The sequence below is a fragment of the Capra hircus genome, chromosome 19, assembly GCF_001704415.2.
Source record: "Capra hircus breed San Clemente chromosome 19, ASM170441v1, whole genome shotgun sequence".
Lineage (NCBI taxonomy): Eukaryota > Metazoa > Chordata > Mammalia > Artiodactyla > Bovidae > Capra > Capra hircus.
In genome coordinates, this window is record NC_030826.1 from 48,025,083 (window position 1) to 48,045,401 (window position 20,319).

At 43.0% G+C, this 20,319-nt stretch overlaps 1 protein-coding gene across 2 annotated transcripts in view; it reads right to left on the reverse strand.

Annotated features, from left to right (window-relative positions):
* TEX2 (testis expressed 2) overlaps window positions 1-20,319 on the reverse strand; it is a 110,098-nt gene that overhangs the window by 42,787 nt on the left and 46,992 nt on the right. For both annotated transcript variants that reach the window (XM_018065357.1, XM_018065356.1), the window contains exons 3-4: window positions 1,984-2,184; window positions 555-894 (exon numbers count right to left, since the gene is read on the reverse strand). In XM_018065357.1, the coding sequence (XP_017920846.1) occupies window positions 555-894; window positions 1,984-2,184 (541 nt within the window). The remainder of the gene's footprint in view (window positions 1-554; window positions 895-1,983; window positions 2,185-20,319) is intronic.

The window sequence follows — 20,319 nt, forward strand, 5'->3', positions numbered from 1 at the left end:
TATGCAAAAAGCAAAGATGGCGCAGAAAGCAAAGACAGTGTCCTCCAGGCCCTGTCTGGAGGACAGTGAGAGAGTCAGTGATGTTCCAAGCAAAGTACATGGGACAGAGGGACAGGAAATGAGCACAGGGGCCTGGTGCAAACGCAGCGAGTCAGGAGCCCAAGGATTCTGGCACTTGGATGGTGGTCTTGGGCATGGAGGCCATGCTGAAGGCCGGGAGCTTGAGAGCATGAGCCGCCTTCTCACCGGCCTTCTTATTATAACTAGGGTTCTCCTGCTGCTGCTTCTCTCAGAGGAGCCTCAGTATGTAAAAATAAATATAGTCCTTAAGGAACCAGGAAAGAGAAAACAAAACAAAACTATGAATGTTTCTATCACTGGTTAAATAATTTGGTTCAGAATACTGCAGTGAGCAGCCTAGAAGGGAAAGGACCCCTGAACACACCTTCGGTGGCACAGTCACCAGTTCAGGGTGGGCTTCCTTCCTACCTGGACTCTCAGTCTGCTCACAGGCCCTTTAAAAATACATAAGCACTCAGCACACATGTCATTACCTGCTCTACTTCCAGAGACACCAGGTGGCTTCTTGGTTTCTGACTTCAGCTTAGATGCCAGAATAAATCTCCTAAACCACTCCTCTTTTTCTCGGCCAGTTCTCCCAAAGAGATAGAGTATCTGATCTCGATGGCCAGATCGTGTTCCCTCCTGAGGGTGGGGTGGCTTCTTAGGGTCCTCGCCTCCCAGCTCCCGCTCAGCTGGTGGCTTCTCTTCACAAGTTTCTTTGTCAGTCTGGGCCTTAGACATAAAGTCATCTTGTTGACCAAGCTCAATACAAATGGGGTACTTTTTATTCCAGATTCTTTTTCGAGCCAGACTTTTCGGCACAAGATAAACCTACAGAGAAAGGGAAATGATTTACATGCTAAATTAAGAATTGGCTATGATGAACACTACTACTGTGCAGGGCACAGATGCAGACGTCACCGTCACTTTTGACTGCAGTGATGAACGTAAAAGAGCTACCATCTGTCCATAACACGACTAGAGAAACTATAACTTTTCAGAATATTTATTTATTATTTATTTGACTGCCAGGTCTTAGTTACAGCACATGGGATCTTTAGTTGTGGCATGCGAACCTTTGAAACTAGAATTTATAGAAATGACTTTTTCTTCAAAATAAGTCCAGAAAGGAGATATTCAAGAACTTCTGCCAGTTACAAATATCTATGATTTCCAGGTAACAGTAGCACAATAACTATTTAGAGGATTATCATCAATTAAGTCTGGATATGAACTGAATTTAATGACCCTAGGCCAAACTTAAGCTGAGGAGGGGATAAAAAAGAATTTATCAAACTAGATCTCGACAAAAAGCTCAAGTTAATCAACCTCAAGTTAAGAAAGAATTTATAAACAAAAAAAAAATTTTTTTAACTTCTGCAATTTTGGGGAAACTCAAAGATCATGCACGAGAGTTTTAAGAACAGAGAACCTACAGCTTTTTGGAATAACAAATAATTTACATTTCTCAAGAACAGAAATATGTAATACTTTTAACAAAATGTGGCTATTTTGCATATATATCCATAATTTCCAATTTATAGGGCCTCCATTAGTTATTAGCCAGCACTGTAATGTGTGACTTTTTGTTTGACCAAAAAAATTAACTCTCGAAGTCAGAAGGGTGTATGATGCCTTTGCTTCTCAAAGTGTGGTCCGTGGACTAGCAGCATGGATATGACCTGGGAGTCACAAAACTGCAGACTCTCAGGGCCCCCTCATAATTGCTGAATCGGATTCTCCAATTTAAAAGACACTCGGGTAATTCATATGCATATTAACGTCTGACAGGTACTGCTCTAAATTAGACTAATCCTTTAAAAACACGCACAACCTTTTTAAGGGAGAAAAATACAGTAAAGCATCCAAGATTCCAAATGCTTTTCATTCATCTAAGCTTCCAAAATTAGACAGGCTCACCTTGCTGTCCGAGAGGTCGTAGATTTTCTGGCTGATGTAGGTGACCTCTGGTTTTGTTTCATTGTAGCTTGCCCTTCTGGATATATTTTTATTGGGCTTTGAAAGTCTCAAGGTCCCACCCTCAAGTCGAACAAAGACTGAATGTGTCAAAGTCGCATGGTAAGTTTCTGGATCATAGTTGTAAATCTCATTCATCCATCCCTGATGGAGAAAATTTTCCATTAATAAAATGAGAATAAACAGACATCTGACTCAGTATGAAAACGATGGCCACTTTGGTATTCAGGACACAAGCTTGACAATGATGCAAGTACTAACTTATTTAACAAGAGACTATTGAGACAAGTTGCTTAGCTTGAAGGATAATCAGTGCTGAGGAGTAATTTGATATGTTTTTGATAACTAAAAACCTGGATTCAGGTGGGGAAAAGATAATGTCCATTTTCCTAAATAATTAAAGGTTTCTTTCTCTTTTTGAAGCTGATAAGCAAATCAGGAAACTTAAAAGTTGTTTTGATGTAAATATAAGTGTCTCACCCTGACCTCCTCTGGGGACCAGTGATCCTACACAATCTGTTCTTCTTAATTAACCCAACACATCCATTTCTCAGCCCGCCTGAAAACAATCTTTGAGATTTCACAGACCATATTAACTCATGTTACAGTACCACTCCCCATTTATATCTCAGTGAAATCACATAGTAAAGCAGATGATCAAGAGTTAGGTATTAAATAGAACTTTCCTGGTGGCGCAGTGGATAAGAATCTGCCTGCCAATATAGGGGATGCAGGTTCGATTCCTGGTCTGGGAAGATTCCACATGCCTAGCAGAACTAAGCCCGTGCACCACAACGACTGAAGCTCTCACTCTAGAGCCTGTGCTCCGCAACAAGAGACGCCCCTACTCGCCACAGTCAGAGAAAGCCCGCATGCAGCAACGAAGACACGGCGCAACCAAAACAAATAGAGCGTACAAATAAAGAAACTGCACTTATGCATATGCTATTTCAAAAAAAGAAAGAGGCAGAAAATAAATCACAGATACGATCAACAATACACCAAAGTTTAAAGATATATAATAACTTTTAAAGTTGTGTTCCAGGTTCCCCTACCCATTAATATAAGTTTAAAAATCCACATATGAATACAAACAGCAAACACATGTATACACGTGTGTGTGTGTGTGTGTGTGTGTGTGTGTGTGTGTGTGTGTGTGTGTGTGTGTGTGTGTGTGTAGGCTGTGCTGGGTCTTCACTGTGGTGCTTGGGTTTCTCGTGTTACACAGCATGGGCTCTAGAGTAAGGGCTCAGTAGTCACAGTGCAAGGGTTTAGCTGCCCCAGGGCAGGTGGGATCTTAGTTCCCTGACCAGGGATCAAACCCACATCCCTTGCAATGGAGGGCAGATTCTTAACCACTGGACGACCAAAGGAGCAAACATATTGAACAGTACAGGCAATACACAACACCGTTACACCGTTATAAAATTCTGCTAAAGCTGGTTTTAGCTGTAGTCAGTATTCATCACTTAACACTGCCAGTCCCACAGTACTTTTTCAGATGATATGGGTGCCCCAGATCTCTTTAAATGAAGTTCTTAAGGGAATTTTAATTACTATGTTCCCACTCTCATTTCATAAATGTCTTTGAAATAAACAGAAAAATGCTGAAGATCACTACACTGGAGTTGGGGTTGTCAGTCAAGGAATAGCCATTTCCATGGTGAATATTTGAGTCTCACACTAAAATCCTGAATTGAGATCCTTGGCAAGTGAGGGAATCTCAAAATTCTGTTTCATTCTTTCATCCATTCATCAAAATATTCACTGAACCTACATGCCAAGTAGTGTGTCAGGAGTTGATACACAGATTTTTTAAAAGAACAGGATTCTCGACACAAAGGTACTCCCAAAACAGGAGAGAAGAATCGGTCATTTCACCATTCCACGACCCCACTAGAGTAACCATTTTAAGAAGTCCTCACAAAGAGTATCCTGAGCACATGATTGGAAATAAAAACAGACAGATACACTTCTTTGTCACTGGGTGTGTGTGTATGAAATTTAAGAGCCAATTATATAGATTCATACACTTCAGATCTTTCGCATGAGCTAGGATTATTTCTCCATCCTCCCAATGAGTCATTGCATCTATTTAGAAAATGTTGGATGAGCAAGCAAGCAGTGGCCGTGGGAAGAGGGTATAATCTAGGTGTTTGAAAAGAAAGGGCGAAACAGCAGCACTGGAAGGTCTGAAGTGCAGTGGACTCTCCGAGCATCAGCTTGGGTGGGCTTATTTTGCTTAGGACAGAACTTGATGCAATTTTTGGTTCACAGTTTGTCTTTTTCTTCAGTCTATTATTATGGTGAAGTCCATTCACTGATTTTTGAATGTTGAACAGCCTGCATTCTTGGGAAAATTATCTATGGGTCATGATGTGCTTTAGTTGGATTGTACCAGCTCATGAGAGCTGATTCCACACATCTTTTCCCAACTCCACGTTCAGGGACCTTATGCTGGTAACTTGCCAACTGGTCATGGTGGGAGATTTACACCATGGAAATCCATACAAAGAGGGTTTCCCCCACCAACTGGGGAGCCAGTTTACCAGCACAACACAACTCCTATGCTGTTCAAACACTGTTGAATTCGGTTTGCTGGTCCATTTGTCCCAGTGTATGAGGGAAGGGTTTTTTTTGTCCATTTGTCCCAGTGCATGACGGAAGGGGTTTTTTTGCAATATCTTTTGGTATTATCTAGCAATGGCACCCCACTCCAGTACTCTTGCCTGGAAAACCCTATGGATGGAGGAGCCTGGTGGGCTGCAGTCCATGGGGTCGCTAAGAGTCGGACACGACTGAGCGACTTCACTTTCACTTTTCACTTTCATGCATTGGAGAAGGAAATGGTAACCCACTCCAGTGTTCTTGCCTGGAGAATCCCGGGGATGGGGGGGCCTGGTAGGCTGCCATCTATGGGGTTGCACAGAGTTGGACACGACTGAAGCGACTTAGCAGCAGCAGCAGCAGCCTCATAAAATGAGTTGAGAAGTGTTCCTTCTATTTTCTGGAAGAGTTTGTATAGAAATAACATTTCTTCCTTAAAGGTTTGGTAAATTTGCTATGGAAGCCATGTAGGTCTCAAGTTTTCTTTATAGAAAGGTTTTAAATATGAAGTCAATTTCTTTAGTTACTATTGGACTATGCAGGTTATCTATTTCTTCTTGAGTGAGCTTTGATACTTTATAAGGAAATTTGTCTACTTCATTAAGTTATCCAGCTTCTGGGCATAACGTTATTTGTAGTATTTCTCTATTATTCTTTTAATTACTATAGAGTCTGAAGTGATGCTCTCTCCTTCAGTCCTGATACAGATATTTCTTCCTTTCTAATATAATCATTTAATACTATTAATTTCTCTCTAAGCACTGTCAGCTCTAATTCTTGATTTGCTATATTTTCAATTTCATTCAATTAAAAATATTTTCTCCTTTCCCTTGTGACTATCTTTGGACTCATGGCTAATCAGAAGTATGTTGTTAATTTCCAAATATCTGGGAATTTCTCAGATATTTTTCTATTATTGATTTCTAGTTTTTTTCCATTAGAATCAGAGAATGTGCTTTGTGTAATTTCAGTTCTTTTAAACTTGTTAAGGTTTGTTTTATGGTTTGTTTTATGATAGAATATCTTCTATCTGGGGACTGGTTCATGGACACTATAAAAAATATGCTTTCTGCTATTGTTGGGTAGAGTTTTCTATAAATGTATTGATTTGTCTTTTTAAACACAAACCTTCTTCACTAAAGATATCCTAACATATGATCCATACTTTTCTTTTTTATCCAATTTGGTTGCAGAAAATACTTTCTTACATATAACAGGTTTACTACGCTTAAATTCCTAAAGGCAACTAGATTAATAGAAAAGTTGAAGCAGATCTGATTTTTCTGGGCTGCTTCAGAGCCATGCTCAAGGCCAGGTTATGTTTATTTGTAATGTTACTAAAACCAAGAAGAATCCACGGAAGGAGGGAAGGATGGGCTGGTGCTTAAGAAGGTCTAATGGTCAAGGAAGGACTATGAAACTAAAATGGCAACTTGCTATCAGTGTCATTTATGAGCCATTTGGCCACATGGTCCTCACCTGGGATTGCTTTTTCTTAAGTACTGAATTCATTACAATATTGCTTCTGTTTTAAGTTTTGGTTTTTTTGGCCATGAGGCATGAGGAATCTAAGCTCCCGGACCAGGGATCAAACCCGCACCCCCCTGCACTAGAAGGCGAGTCTTAACCACTGGACTGCCAGGGAAGTCCCTGATCATCATAATTTGATATGACAAACATTTTTGCAATAATATCTCCATATAAACAGAGAAGGAAATGGCAACCCACTCCAGTATTCTTGCCTTGAGAATCCTGTGGACAGAAGAGTCCATAGGGTCACAGAGACTCAGACACAACTGAGTGACTAACACACCCATCTCCATATAAAAGACTTTTTATTAGTTTCTGGTTATATAAGATTATACTACACATATAAAAAGCCAACAGCATGAACATGGTTCTGAAATTTTTAATAAAATCCCCAGCCTTATAGTTACCATCCAGTTAGTTACCAGACCAAAAGTATGAAGGGAAAAAAGACAAGCATTATACTGTGAAGTTATCTCAAATATAGGACAGTCTCTGAGAAAGAGTGTAAAGAATTTTCCCTTTTTGAAACTCTTAAGTCTAGACAGGCTATTTGTGAGTGAGAGAAATTTAAGAATAAAAGATTTGATTGTTTTTCTCCAATTGGGCTTCCCTGGTGGCTCAGCTGATAAAGAATCTGCCTGCAATGCAGGAGACCTGGGTTTGATCCCTGGGTTGGGAAGATCCCCTGGAGAAGCGAAAGGCTACCCATTCCAGTATTCTGGCCTAGAGAATATCACGGACTATATAGTCCATGGTGTTGTAAAGGGTCAGACACAACTGAGCGACTTTCACTTTCTCTCCAACTGCTTTCATTTCTTCTTTGCTAAGTCAGAAAATTATCCAGGGAAGCACCATCTAATGGAAATACAACGTGAGCCATAAATGCGCACCATGGAAACATGTAATTTTAAAGTGGCTAGCAGGCACACCAAAAGAGAAAAAAGCAGGTGAAATTAATTTTAACAATCTATTTTATTAACCCAACATAACCAATTATCATTTCTTTTTAAAATATTTATTTATTTGGTCTCAGTTTCGTCACATGGTATCTTCCTTGCATCACGTGAGATCCCTCCCTGATCAGGGATCGAACTGGGGCTCCTGGCATTGGGAGTGTGGAGTCTTAGCCACTGGATCATCAGGGAAGCCCCCAAATGATCACTTCAACATGTAATAAATATTAAAAATTATTTTAAAAGGCTTTTGTTTGTACTAAGAGAACTCTGTAGTAAATACTGCACTAAACATTCTTTGTTTTGTATTAAGTCTTCAAAATCCAGTGTGTATTTTACACTTCGAGAACATCTCAGTTCAGAATAGCTATAGTTCAGTGCTCAGTGGCCACACATGGCTGGTGGCTACTCTATTAGACAGCCCAGGCCCAATTCTGGGGTTCCAGCTTTTTAAACCTAGGCGCTGGGCTCAACCAGAATGGTCAAAACCCTCCTCTTTCCTCTTATGGATACTTCCATACATGCAGGTTTATGCTGTACGTTAGTAGGTGCTTCACATTATTAAACGAGAAGATATTCTTAAGTTATCTCCAGATGAACCAAGCTATTTTAGAAATTCAAAACCCCTTTAAAAAGCTAACATCAAATACTAAAAACTCAGTAATAAAAACAAAAGTAATCTAGTTAACAGGCTAAAGTGTTTAAAAGCTCATGAAGTTCTATAAGACCATTAAAAGATACTCAACTTGTGAACATTGTGAAACTTACATAACATTTTTAACTTATTCCTCTGACTTTTAGTAGGAAAGATAAGACAGCCATGCTCACAGGCTTGCTCAGGCGAAGAGCCACCACTCTGCACTACCCTAACAAACAGCTGCTCAGTCTCTGCTCCTTCTTCTTCTATTTGGTTAATGAGAGCAACTGTGTTTCCAGGTGCTTCAGGGACTGGTTTTGGCCACAAAGCCAGGCTTGCGATGCAGCCGCCTGAGCCTCCACTTGAGCCCTCCTCTACAGAGTTCCCCTGGGCCACGGTGTGTCCGCCCATGTGGCCACAGCTCTGAGGAGAGACGTGGTTGTCCTTCGCTGATGGCTCTGACAGGGACAGACCACCCTCCGCCACCCGCCAAGCTGCAGGAACACTGAACAGCCTGATTCTGAGGAATGTGGGGCAGTTTCAAGTCCCCAAAGCCACAGGACCCTGTCCACCCCACTAGAAGGGATGTCAGGGAGAGGCAGGGGGAGGCCCAGGGAGAGAGTCCAGGAGACGCTTACCCAAAGCGGAGGGCCTGCCAACTCCCTCTTCCAGTTAGGACTGGGGCGGGCCTGACCCTCCTTCTCCCAACCCCCATTCTTTCCCAATCACCCGAGGCTGTGCTCCAAGTACAAAGGCACCTGTGGTTTCTCCTTCTCTTTTATCTTCATATTTCCTCCTTCCGGCACTACCATTCTCTTCTTTGTGTTAAAAATATATCGGAGGTTAAGGTCCACAGCTGCCAAAACCGAATAAATACAACCCACAAATCAGGATTTGAACTGCATGTCTGCTGTGAATGATCATTTGTTAGCTTCAGTGAGTCTGGGTCCTTGATTTTACTTGATGTTATGAAAGCTGCTGGTCCAAACACAGGCATGGAAACCAATGCACATCCATCAGCAGAACCACCTAGAGTGTGACACAGTTAGGTTCTGATCCTGGCTTGATCACTGACCGCCTGGCTAGAGGATGCTTAGCCTCAGACCCTCGGCTTCTCACCTGTAAAAGGGTCTGGCATGTCTTCCCGGCTTCATGCCTCCCTTGTCCCCACCTCCCACTAGGCTCATGCCAGAATGACTTTCTCCACACTAACAGTACTTAATTTTTTAAAAAAATATATTCATTTTAAAAATATTTATTTATTTAGCTGTGCCAGGTCTTAGTCATGGCATTCGAGATCTAGAGCTGGGGCATGTGGGATCTAGTTCCCCGACCAGGAATGGAACTCAGGCCCCCTGCACTAGGAGCTTGGACTTTGAGCCAATGGATCACCAGCCAAGTCCCACCAGTACTTTACTGAGGTACAGTCTGCATGTAGAAAAGGAACAAATCATACACATATGATGTTTAAAAGGCTAATATTAGTATTCATTATAAAAGCTGGCATTTCAGTTCACATTATGATCCTGGCCTTCCCATGAATTATCTCCTTCTGCCAATTCCCTAAGAATTTGCAGGTAAGGAAAGTGGTGAGGCAGGTTAAGTGATTTGCTTAGCCAGTGGGCTTTTCTTTTTTTTAAAGCGGTCTGTGGAGCGGCAAATCTGGGACTTAAACCAAGTCTGTCTGCCTTTGAGGTCTGGGCTCCTAACCCATCTCCACGGCACAACCCCACCTTCAGCCTGGCTAACATCTGCCCGACCCCTGGGTCATGGAAAAGATATCACTTTTCCCAGAGAGCTTCCCAGATTCCCTAAACGCTGTTCTTTGTTACCTTTATCCTTCATTCACTACTGCCTGGTTTACTTAACTAAAGTCTCCACAAGACAATCACAGTTGTTAACAAACGTTTGTCGACTGACTGCATAAATGCAGCCTAATTCAGAGGGTGGCTATGAGCACTGAATAAAATCTGTAAAGCACAAGCAAGCAGGACAGGTTGGTGTGCCCGTCATAGCCTGTAGGCACAGTTGTGGCTGCTCAGGTGGAGAGAAGCAAAGGAATGAGCTGAGATCCTACTAAGCGCAGGGGCTGCAGGGTTTACTTTGAAGTAGAAGACTTGGTCACTGTTCCCAAAGAGGAAAATCAAACCGTAATTGCATCAAAGAGCACAGAATAAGAGAAGAAGCAACTCAGAAAGACACCAAAGAGTGAACACTGTTAATGCTTTCCAGACTGGAAACTGAATTAGCCACTTCCCTGGTGGCTCAGATGGTAAAGATTCTGCCTGCAACACAGGAGACCCGGGTTTGATCCCTGGGTCGGGAAGATCCCCTGGAGAAGGGAATGGCAACCCACTCCAGCATTCTTGCGTGGAGAATTCCACAGACAGAGGAGCCTGGAGGGCTACAGTCCATGGGCTTGCGAAGAGTCGGACACGACTGAGCACCTAACACTTTCTAATACTTATCAGAGAAAGCAGTGCTGTGACTGGAGCCCAGATGTCCCCACTCCCATGGAGGGCTCTCTGGAACACCACAAGCTTTGATAGGAAACCCCAAGAGAATCACATGAGCTGCTACTTGATCCACACTGTCAGGCATCCAGGATGCAGACTGGCCGTTGGGAGGCCTGGGTCAACTGGTGGCCAGGCACTATCACTCTCCTCTTCCCCGTTCTGCCCCTGAACGCACTCCTACTAACCTGAATCCAGGCTGCCCATGCAGAAAGCAGTTACCCAGTACAAACTCCGACTGCTGCTTTTGTGTGTGTGGCATATAGGATCTTAGTTCCCTGACCAGGGATTAAACCTACACCCCCTTATAGTGGAAGCTCAGAGTCTTAACCATTGGACCACCAGAAAAGTCCCAAAATATGATATTTTTTTCTTTTTTTTAATTTTTATTTTTTTTGGCCTCACCGTGTGGCATGTGGGATCTTAGTTCCCTGACCAGGGATTGAAACTGCATCCCCTGTAATGGGCGTATGGAGTCTTAACCACTGCACCACCAGAAGTCCCAAGACTGCCTTCTGATGCCAGCAATCAGCTAACTTTTTCCTGGGGCCTGACCTACTCCCTGGATAAAGCTATACATAGACTTTCCAGACCAAAGCTGCCAAATATCCAATCTCGTGAGCAGCACAGCAATTCCAGGGCCTTTATCATGTTCCCCATATAGTGACCAACTGTCTGCTGCTCAGCTCTTCTAAAGTTCTGAACCCTGAACTGCTTACCAAGTAAGATCTTTCTCCAACTTTGTTTTGTTATGGGACATGGGGGTGGGAATAAAGGGAAACAGATACAGTTAGTAACTCATTCCATCTCAACAGCTCAACTAAAGAACTTCTCAGTGGAGAAGGAAATGGCAACCCACTCCAGTATGCTTGCCTAGAGAATCCTGTGGACAGCAGAGCCTGGTGGGCTGCTGTCTGTGGGGTCACAAGGAGTCGGACATGACTGAAGCGACTTAGCATGCATGCATGCAAAGAACTCAGAGACACTCCCAACCCACACTAGAGAGTCTTAGACAAGCCTTGTTTTTTTCTGACGCTGGCACTGTCAGCATGGAGACACAGGGCTGGCCGCTGGGGGGGACAATGACTGCAGTCAGCTGGTCTGCAACTGTATGGCCCACAGACTAGTCCTGTGATCCCAGCTGTAAAAGGTCAGGGGTTTCTCTTCAACTCTCTGCTGGATTCATAAGCTGTGACTGGCTGCAAGTACAAACCACAATCTATAAAGGGGCTCATTTAATACTTGAGAAGATTAAAAGCTACAATTAACCTTTTGCAAAATAATAAACTCTGGAAGAACTACTACTGTGCTTACTTTCAGTTACAGCGCCAATCGGGAGGTCAAGGCCAATGCTCTCTTCGTCAGCTTGATGTTGAGCTGACTGGAGAAATGCACCAGCGCTTTGGCCTGAAGAAGCAATGGGGATCTCTGTCTTCAGTGTGTGGAGTGCCTGGGCCGACATCCCGCTCTCACACAGCTGTGCTGACCGCAAGGCTGCCTGCCCCTGCGTCATTCCTTCATCTTGTCTTTCAGAGAAGGAGCAAACCCTAAACATAAGATCAGAGCCAGGACCGGAGGCCCCTGCCGCTGAAATCATCTCTGAAGCACACAAAAATGTGGCTATTTTTCTTTTGTCCCCCAGACTAAAACATAAGCAGGATTTTCACTTTGCCAGGCTCCAACCCTTTTCGATGTATTAATGGTTTAGAACCAGAGTCATCAGTTAAAACGGAATATCATAGATCACGGACTTAGAGAATATGGCAGGAACAGTCTGCTAAAGTTTAGATGCTAATCTGATTTTACCCACAAAAGACGGATAGACCTACTATGGACACAGAACTCACACTATGAATGACAGGCTCAAGCAAAAAAACATTCAAAATAAATGCTGCTTGAAGACACTAACTTAAAAAAAATTAAAAGTCCATTAAGGGAGGAAAGCACCAGCATCAATACTGTCCGCATCCTCTGATTGCTGGCTTCAAGGTCACCTTCAAGGCAGTGTCACCAGACACACTGGAGTCAGGGTTAAAGCCACAGTCTCAGCCTGGGAGAATGGCTGTCACCCTAGTTTTTCCTATCTTTTGGGGCAGCTTGCAAATTCAGGTATCTGCACTGGCAGACAGGGATACAGGTAGGAGATAACAACCATGTACATTAGAAAAATAACACTGAATATCAGATGAACCAATGAAATAATCAAGGTCTGATTTATGTCAATACACAATAAACATTAAATCATATTAACAAGTGTTGAAATTATAAAACAGATTAGCAAGCAAATAAATTAGTAAATCAGCTTTAGCTCACACATCCTATCAGTTAAATTTTTTTGAGAATACTCACAGTATATACATTTACTTGTAAACTATCAATACATACATGTTCTAATACAACTTTTATAAAATACAGCTTTTATAAAAATTAAAAACAGCAATAAAGAGCAAAAAATGAAATATTTAATAATTAGCCTTTTTACTAACTTAGTTATTATTACTTTCTAACAGCTTTGTACTATCTTCAGCTGACACATCAAGGCTCAATATATACACTTTAGGGTGAGGCTCACTGTTAATGATAATGGATGTAAATCCATATTTCAAACAGTCTTCTTGGTAATTTCCAAGGATATTGACCAAAGGTCAACAAATGGCCATTTGCATGTTAAATATTAGGAAAGCTTATTTACTTTATTACAGATAAAGAATAAAAATACATACACAAATAGAAACTGTAATATTTTCTTCTTGGACTGTGTCTTCAGCAACATATTTTGGAGACTATTGAATGCAGAGACAGAATGAAACAGAGTTCACAGGGGCCACTGGGGCACCTAGAGGCCAGCATGCTCATATGCTGGGGCTAGCCTGCCTATAATCTCTTGCTTTTGGGGGAATGGCAAAAAGCTAGTTCTTAAAGGCTAATTATTGCACAGTAAGAGCAATCTTCGATGGGTTTTGTATCTTCCTTTACGTGACACATAAAATTTGGACAGGAAAATATGTCTAGCATTGATATTTTTTCATGGTTAACATCTTTGCTGTTGCTAAGCCGCGTCAGTCGTGTCCACCTCTTAGCGACCCCATGGACTGTAGCCCACCAGGCTCCCCCGTCCCTGGGATTCTCCAGGCAAGAACACTGGAGTGGATTGCCATTTCCTTCTCCAACGCATGAAGGTGAAAGTGAATTCGCTCAGTTGTGTCCACCTCTTAGCGACCCCATGGACTGTAGCCCACCAGGCTCCTCCGTCCCTGGGATTCTCCAGGCAAGAACACTGGAGTGGGGTGCCATTTCCTTCTCCAATGCATGAAAGTGAAAAGTGAGAGTGAAGTCGCTCAGTCGTGTCCGACTCTTAGCGACCCCATGGACTGTAGCCCACCAGGCTCCTCCGTCTATGGGATTCTCCAGGCAAGAGTACTGGAGTGGGGTACCATTGCAACCTTACTCTTCTTAAAAAAAAAAAAAAAAACACGCATGATTTGAGAAACCTCAGACTCATAATGCCCACGCCTCTCTGCTCATTCCTAGATGACACCTGGAACAAAACCATAAAGGTTGGTCCTCCAGTACCGAGCAGGAATTCAGGATGCATTTTCCCAAGTAAGTAATGCTACAAACTGTAGTTACATGTAGGTGGACCAGGATTATGGTTTAGCCATGCCATAAGTTAATAGGTGAAAAGGAAAACTGGCAGAATGTTGATAATTATTGACGCTGAGTGTTGGATTCAGGGGGATCCATTATACTTTTCCCTCTACTTTTGAGTATACTTGAAATTTCCTACAATAAGACATTAAGAAGATGAAAAAAAAAATCATTCCAGGGTAGCCTGACATCCTTGCCACTGTTCCTATGCAATCAAGAGGCATTTTCCACACAGCTTCTCCAACCAACTCAAAACACGGGGTAAGTGAGACAGTCTGCACTGAGACCTCACCTGACCAACTCTCCTAGCAACAAGGGCACTGGGAAATAGCCGTGATTATAAAAGCCAGACAGAAAAATGTAAGTGACATATTTCAGGGGCAGGGTATTTTCAGTTAGATACAATGTGGGAAAAAAATTTTTTTTTTTAATTTCTTATACTCATTGTACTGAGAATTCGAAGAGACCAACCAAGAGCAACCTTTTCTGGCTGTATGCAACGAGTGAGTCTCTTTCGGCTGAATGTAATGAGGTTGTTTTTGCCGTAAGCTTTGCTCACTCTAATTTCTTAAAAGAAAGAATTGCATGAAATTGAGATTAAAGTTACAAGTTAGAATTTCTTCTCAAAATTGATAATGTTCTCCCTACAAAAGTATTCTTTTTTATGTCAAAATCACAGCCTGTATTTAGGGAACGCAATTATAAAAACCTATCCCTCTTAATAGAATTGAAGCTTTTGAACTCTGGTATTGAAGAAGACTGCAGAGTCCCCTGGACTGCAAGGAGATCAAACCAGTCAATCCTAAAAGAAATCAATCCTACATATTCACTGGAAGGACTGATGCTGAAGCTCCAACACTTCGGCCACCTGATGAGAAGCAGCAGCTCATTGGAAAAGACCCTGACACTGGGAAAGATTGAAGGCAAAAGGAGAAGGGGACAACAGAGGATGAGATGGTTGGATGGCATCACTGACTCAACGGATATGTGTTTGAGCAGACTCTGGGAGACAGTGAAAGACAGGGATGCCTGGTGTGTGCAATCCATAGAGTTGCAAAGAGTCAGACACAACTTAACGACTGAACAGCAACATACCTCTTATTAAATATCTAAATGTGACAATATCTAAATGTGACATGACCCAAGGAAAAAAGGTTCTCCAAAATTAATGTGTGAGTTTGGCAATGGTGTAAATGTAGTATTAGTCAACCTATAGGCCATATCTTTCTAAAACAGGTCATCACTATGGAAAGCAACACCCTATTGCTGGGTTCTGCAGGTGGTTTATAAGTCTGAGGTAAAGACTTTACTCATGAATATAATTTACAATTACATGAGTCATACACTCAGACATAAACCCAGAGCCTTTCAAAATCTTTAGGAAGCATCTCATTATGGACATGTGGAAACTCTGTGTGCAAGAATGTCACTGAATATAATCGTGCCTAAGCAACCGAGGATTCTAAGACCCCCGCGGACAGCAAAATCCATAGATGCTCAAGTCCCCTTATATAAATGGTGTCGTATCTGCATGTGACGTATGCACATCCTCCTCAGAAACTTTTTAAAAACTTAATCAATTAATTTAGCTGAGCTGGGTCTTAGTTGTAGCATGCAGGATTTTTTTTTTTTTAGTTGCAGTATGTGGGATTTAGATCCCTGATCAGGGATCAAACCCAGGCCCCCTGCCTTGGCAGCATGGAGTCTTAGCCACTGGATCATCTTACCTAAAATAGTGCTAACGCTACGTCAATAGTTGGAAATACAGTGTAAATAGTTGCTGGCATGTGGGTTGCCCGCATGCAGCAAATTCAAGCTTTGCTTTTTGAAACTTTCTGGAATTGTATTCAGATAGTTTTGATCCACAGTTGGTAGAGTATGCAGATGGGGAACCTGAGGCTATGGAGTCTGACTCTACACTGTTGGTCATACAATCTTGGAGAAGAAAGAGCATCCAACGTGCTTAAGAACGCTCAGCGAGGCAAACATCCCAAGTGCGAATATGAGATGCCTCATTCTCTCGTTCTTTCCCAGGGCCCCTGGTTCAGGGTATCTAGCTAGTCACACAAAGTAAAACTCCTGGAAGGTTACTGCCTAGGGGTGTCGCCCACAATGATGCCCTTGGACTCAGTGGCACGCACAAGGCCCCACCTGGAGCTAACTTACCCAGCCCTCCATGCTTTTAAGTCCCATTAGCTTCTCCTAACATTTGGGTCTTCCCCGGCTTTCATGTGCTCACATGTCACTTTGTTTTATTTGGCTGTGCTGGCTCTTAGTTGCAGGTGGCATCTTTAGCTGCGGCATGCAAGATCTTTTAGCTGCAGCATGCGAACTCTTAGTTGTGGTATGTGGGACCTAGTTACCTGACTAGGAATCGAACCCAAGCCCCCTGCATTGGGAGCGTGGACTCCTAGCCACTGGACCAACAGGGAGGTCCCCCACATGTCGCTTTATTATGAATGCAGGTAGCAACTTTTTCTTCCTATTCTCTGCTTCGCATCAGCTATGAATTCCCATCATTAAGAACAAGCAGGCCTTGGAGAAGGTTCTGAGAATTATCCTGTGTACATTGCGACAGCTCTTTCGCCACTGCTTCTGTTCCAGACAGCAAAGCTGCTGACTGGCGGGGCTTGGGGTGGGTGGTGGCAGAGCATCATGAGGTCTAGCCCCACAACAGTCTCTGAGAACAGCTACAGCTTGGTTGTAAAGCAGTCTTTTTGGCTCACCATCCCACATACTCATCACTGCTGCAGTGTCGTTTTTAAATACAAATGCCTGCAGTGTGGCTGGAATAATAAAACCACCTGGATAAAGTACAGAAAAGCTTTACTTTTCTCCTCCCTTTCCTTGTCATGTGATGGCACATCAAAGAAAAACTGCAGTGTTCCTTGAATTGTTTATGAGGCCAATAGAGAAACCAAGCTCTCAGTCCAGGCTGCAAGGACTTCCTGGGCCCATCGATGAGAACTTCTGTGGGTCAGAGGTTTAAAACCACACTGGTTCCTAAAACAGTCCCGAGCACCAAGCTTCCTGCCTGACGGGTTTGGGGGCTTCCAGATGAAGAGCAGGCAGTCTGCAGATCAAGGGGCTGGGCCTCTGTACTAGCACATTCTATCACAGAATGATGTTTTATAGTCTCCTGTCTTACCGAATGCTTAAAAAATGTTCCATACCTGCCCTTAAGAACTGCATCATGTCCTTTATAAAAACTAACTAAATAGCATCAGATGCACAGGAAACAAACCCGCTGATGAATCCCCTAAACTAGCCATTTTTCAAAAAGTGACTCTTTCAACTCCCACTAGAAACAGGTTCACAGAACTGCTTTATAAAGAAACCAAGGCCCGTCTTCTGCACCACTTTAAAAGCCACACATCTGGAGGCGGAGTGGAAACGGAGAGCACGCCACCATCCCCATCTCTCCAACGCTCGACTTGGCATGCATTCCTCATTCCTTACTCCCCTTGCACTCGCCGAATGAGCACTGGTAAGAGGACAGCAGGCTTGCTGCCAGGCGATTTCTAAGCAGCAAACATCAAGTTTCAAGCCCTGTCAAAGATGGACCATCCTGGCTTTTCCACTGCTGGGGAAAAACAGAAAAACTCTCCGTAAGCTGTACTTTTTATTGTAATTATTTTTTATCTTCTTGAAAGATCACTCTTATCAAATCTCTTTAAAAAAAATACGTATTTGGCTATGCCAGGTCTTAGTTGCCACATGTGGGAATGTAGGATCTAGCTCCCTGACCAGGGATCAAACCTGGGTCCCCTGCACTGGAAGCATGGACTCTTAGCCACTGGACCATCAGGTAAGTCCCTCAAATCTTTTAAATTTATTTTTAATTGGAGGATAATTGCTTTACAATATTGTGCTGGTTTCTGCCATATATCAACATAAATCAGCCCCCTCAAAGCTTGACTAAACGTTTTTCCCCAAAAATGCAAGTGTCAGGGATTTTTAAAAAAGCAACTTCCTAGGGAGATGACAGGGTCAATATTAACTTACTGCCCACATTTTCAGATTAAAACCTCATTCATTCATCCATCCATCCTTCCATCCATCCATCCACCCAACAATTACTTAACATGTGCCTAGTACATGTCAGGGGCTGAGGACACAGTGATGAACAAGATGGCCACGGCCTGTGCGTTCATGAAGCTTATGCTGTCCAGGGAAGACAGACAGCAAACAGACACCTATAGCTCTGATAAGTTCTATGAAAGTGAGGCAGAGAAGGCTAGCTGTGACTTCAAAATTTAGGTATCTCTTTCCATAGTGGGAAGGGGCTTCCCTGGTGGCTCAGAATGTAAAGAATCTGTACTACAAGAGACCCAGTTTCCATTCCTCGGTTGAGAAGATCCCCTGAAGAAAGAAATGGCAACCAACTCCAGTATTCTTGCCTGGATAATTCCATGAACAGAGAAGCTTGGTGGGCTACAGTCCATGTAGTCCACGGGGTCACAATGATCTGGACACGACTCGGCGACTAACACTTTCACCCTTTCCATAGTGTAGAACCACTGCAGAGAGGCAGCTGCCCCATGGAGTCCTAGATTTCCCAGGGCCTCTAGCATTGTGGAGGGCCTGTGGGACTAGCTCGCCCCAGCGGAACGTGAATGGAAGTGATGTGTGTCATGTCTGGGTCCAGGCATTTAAGGAGGTATACCTTCTCTTTGCTTTCTCTTTCCCCTTCTGCCAGCTGGATGCAAGGAACTCTAATAACTTAGGGCGGGGGTCCGCAACCTGGGCCCAAGGTCTGTTTCTAAGAAGTTTTCTTGGAACACAGCCACACTCATTCACTTACATATGGCCTACAGCTCCTTTTCCGCTACAGTGAGGAGCTAAGTGGGCTGCAACAGAAACAGAGCCAGAAGTCTAAAATATTTACTCTGTGTGTGTGCTCAGGCACGTCCAACTCTTTGCAACCCCACGGACCGTGGCCTCCCAGGCTCCTCTGTCAATGGGATTTTCCAGGCAAGAATACTGGAGTGGGTTGCCATTTCCTCCTCTGGTGGATCTTCCCAACCCAAGGATCTCTCAGGTCTACTTGATTGGCAGGTGGATTCTTAACCACTGTGCCACCTGGCGTTGGGGTAAATATCTACTATTTAGCTCTTTAAGAAGTTTGCCGAGCCACAGGATGGAAGGAACTTGGGCTCCTAACCAACATAGGCCCCCATTCACTGCCAGGAACACCCACACTGGACTGTTAAGAAGGCAAGGAGCAGACTTCTAATTTGTTACAACAGCAAATGTTATCCTACCTCATACAGAAAGCACAATGTCCAATGAGAAAATGGAACAGAGGACAGCTGCTCAAAGTTAGGCTCTATTATACTATCCTTTTCTTATCACAACATTGTGCCCTAAATTTAATGTCAACACGGCTGAATGTTTTAAAGTGTCTCTTTTGTTCCTATTTGGCTGCGTCAGGTCTCAGTTGTGACACACAGGAAATTCCTTCCTGCAGGATCTTTCATTGTGGCATGCAGGTTTAGTTCCTCCTTGGCATGTGGGACCTTAGTTCTCAGACCAGGGATTGAACCCTTGTCCTCTGCTTTGCAAGGTGGATTCTTAAGCACTGGACCACCAGGGATGTCCCTAAAGCGTCATCTTTTTAAAATGCTTCCCCAGAGTGTGATTTCCTACTCAGTAAAACTAATCAAGCCCAAAGCGCAGTTGCATTTGAAATCTTCAACTTGCAACATACATCCTACCCTTCCAATTCTTGGTAGTGGCCCCTTTAAAAATAGAGAATGTATTTAGCCAGGTGTCTAAAAACAGCCCTGTGCACCAAACAAAAGACCTCAAGCTACAACGTACAATTTTCTTGAATTACAGGTGTCAATCCATGATAGCACTGAAGTATTTGTTCTCTGAAAGGAAAATCCAAATATATTTATCACAGGGACCAAGGGTAAAACACCTTCCTTAAAAAAAAAAAAAAAAAAAAATTCAGTCCTGCCTGGGCCCCCTGTGTGACTTTGGGTGAGTAACTTACCCTCTCTGTGCGTGCACATCCTCATGAGCACGTTACCTAACTGAAGAGGGCTGTGGTGAGGATTAAATGAGATGCTATACCCAACACTCAGCCAGGCCCCCTGTCGGTGCTCAGCTTCATAGTGCTGCCTTTACTGTTTCATTATCAGATCAAAGCAACCACACTGTGCCATAACTTTGGCATTTTCTGTGTAGTTAGTAAATTCTTGACTAATTAGTAGAAAACTTGGTAAATTGTAGTCTCAGCACTAAAGACCGACGGATTAAAATTAAAATCTTCCCAAGACAATTAAGAGCTCAAATCAGTTTAAACGGAATACTGCAGTCAGTCATTAGGCACTGGAAGCAACGTAAGCAGCATTTTTCTTTGCTAAAGTTAGCACTAACTTAC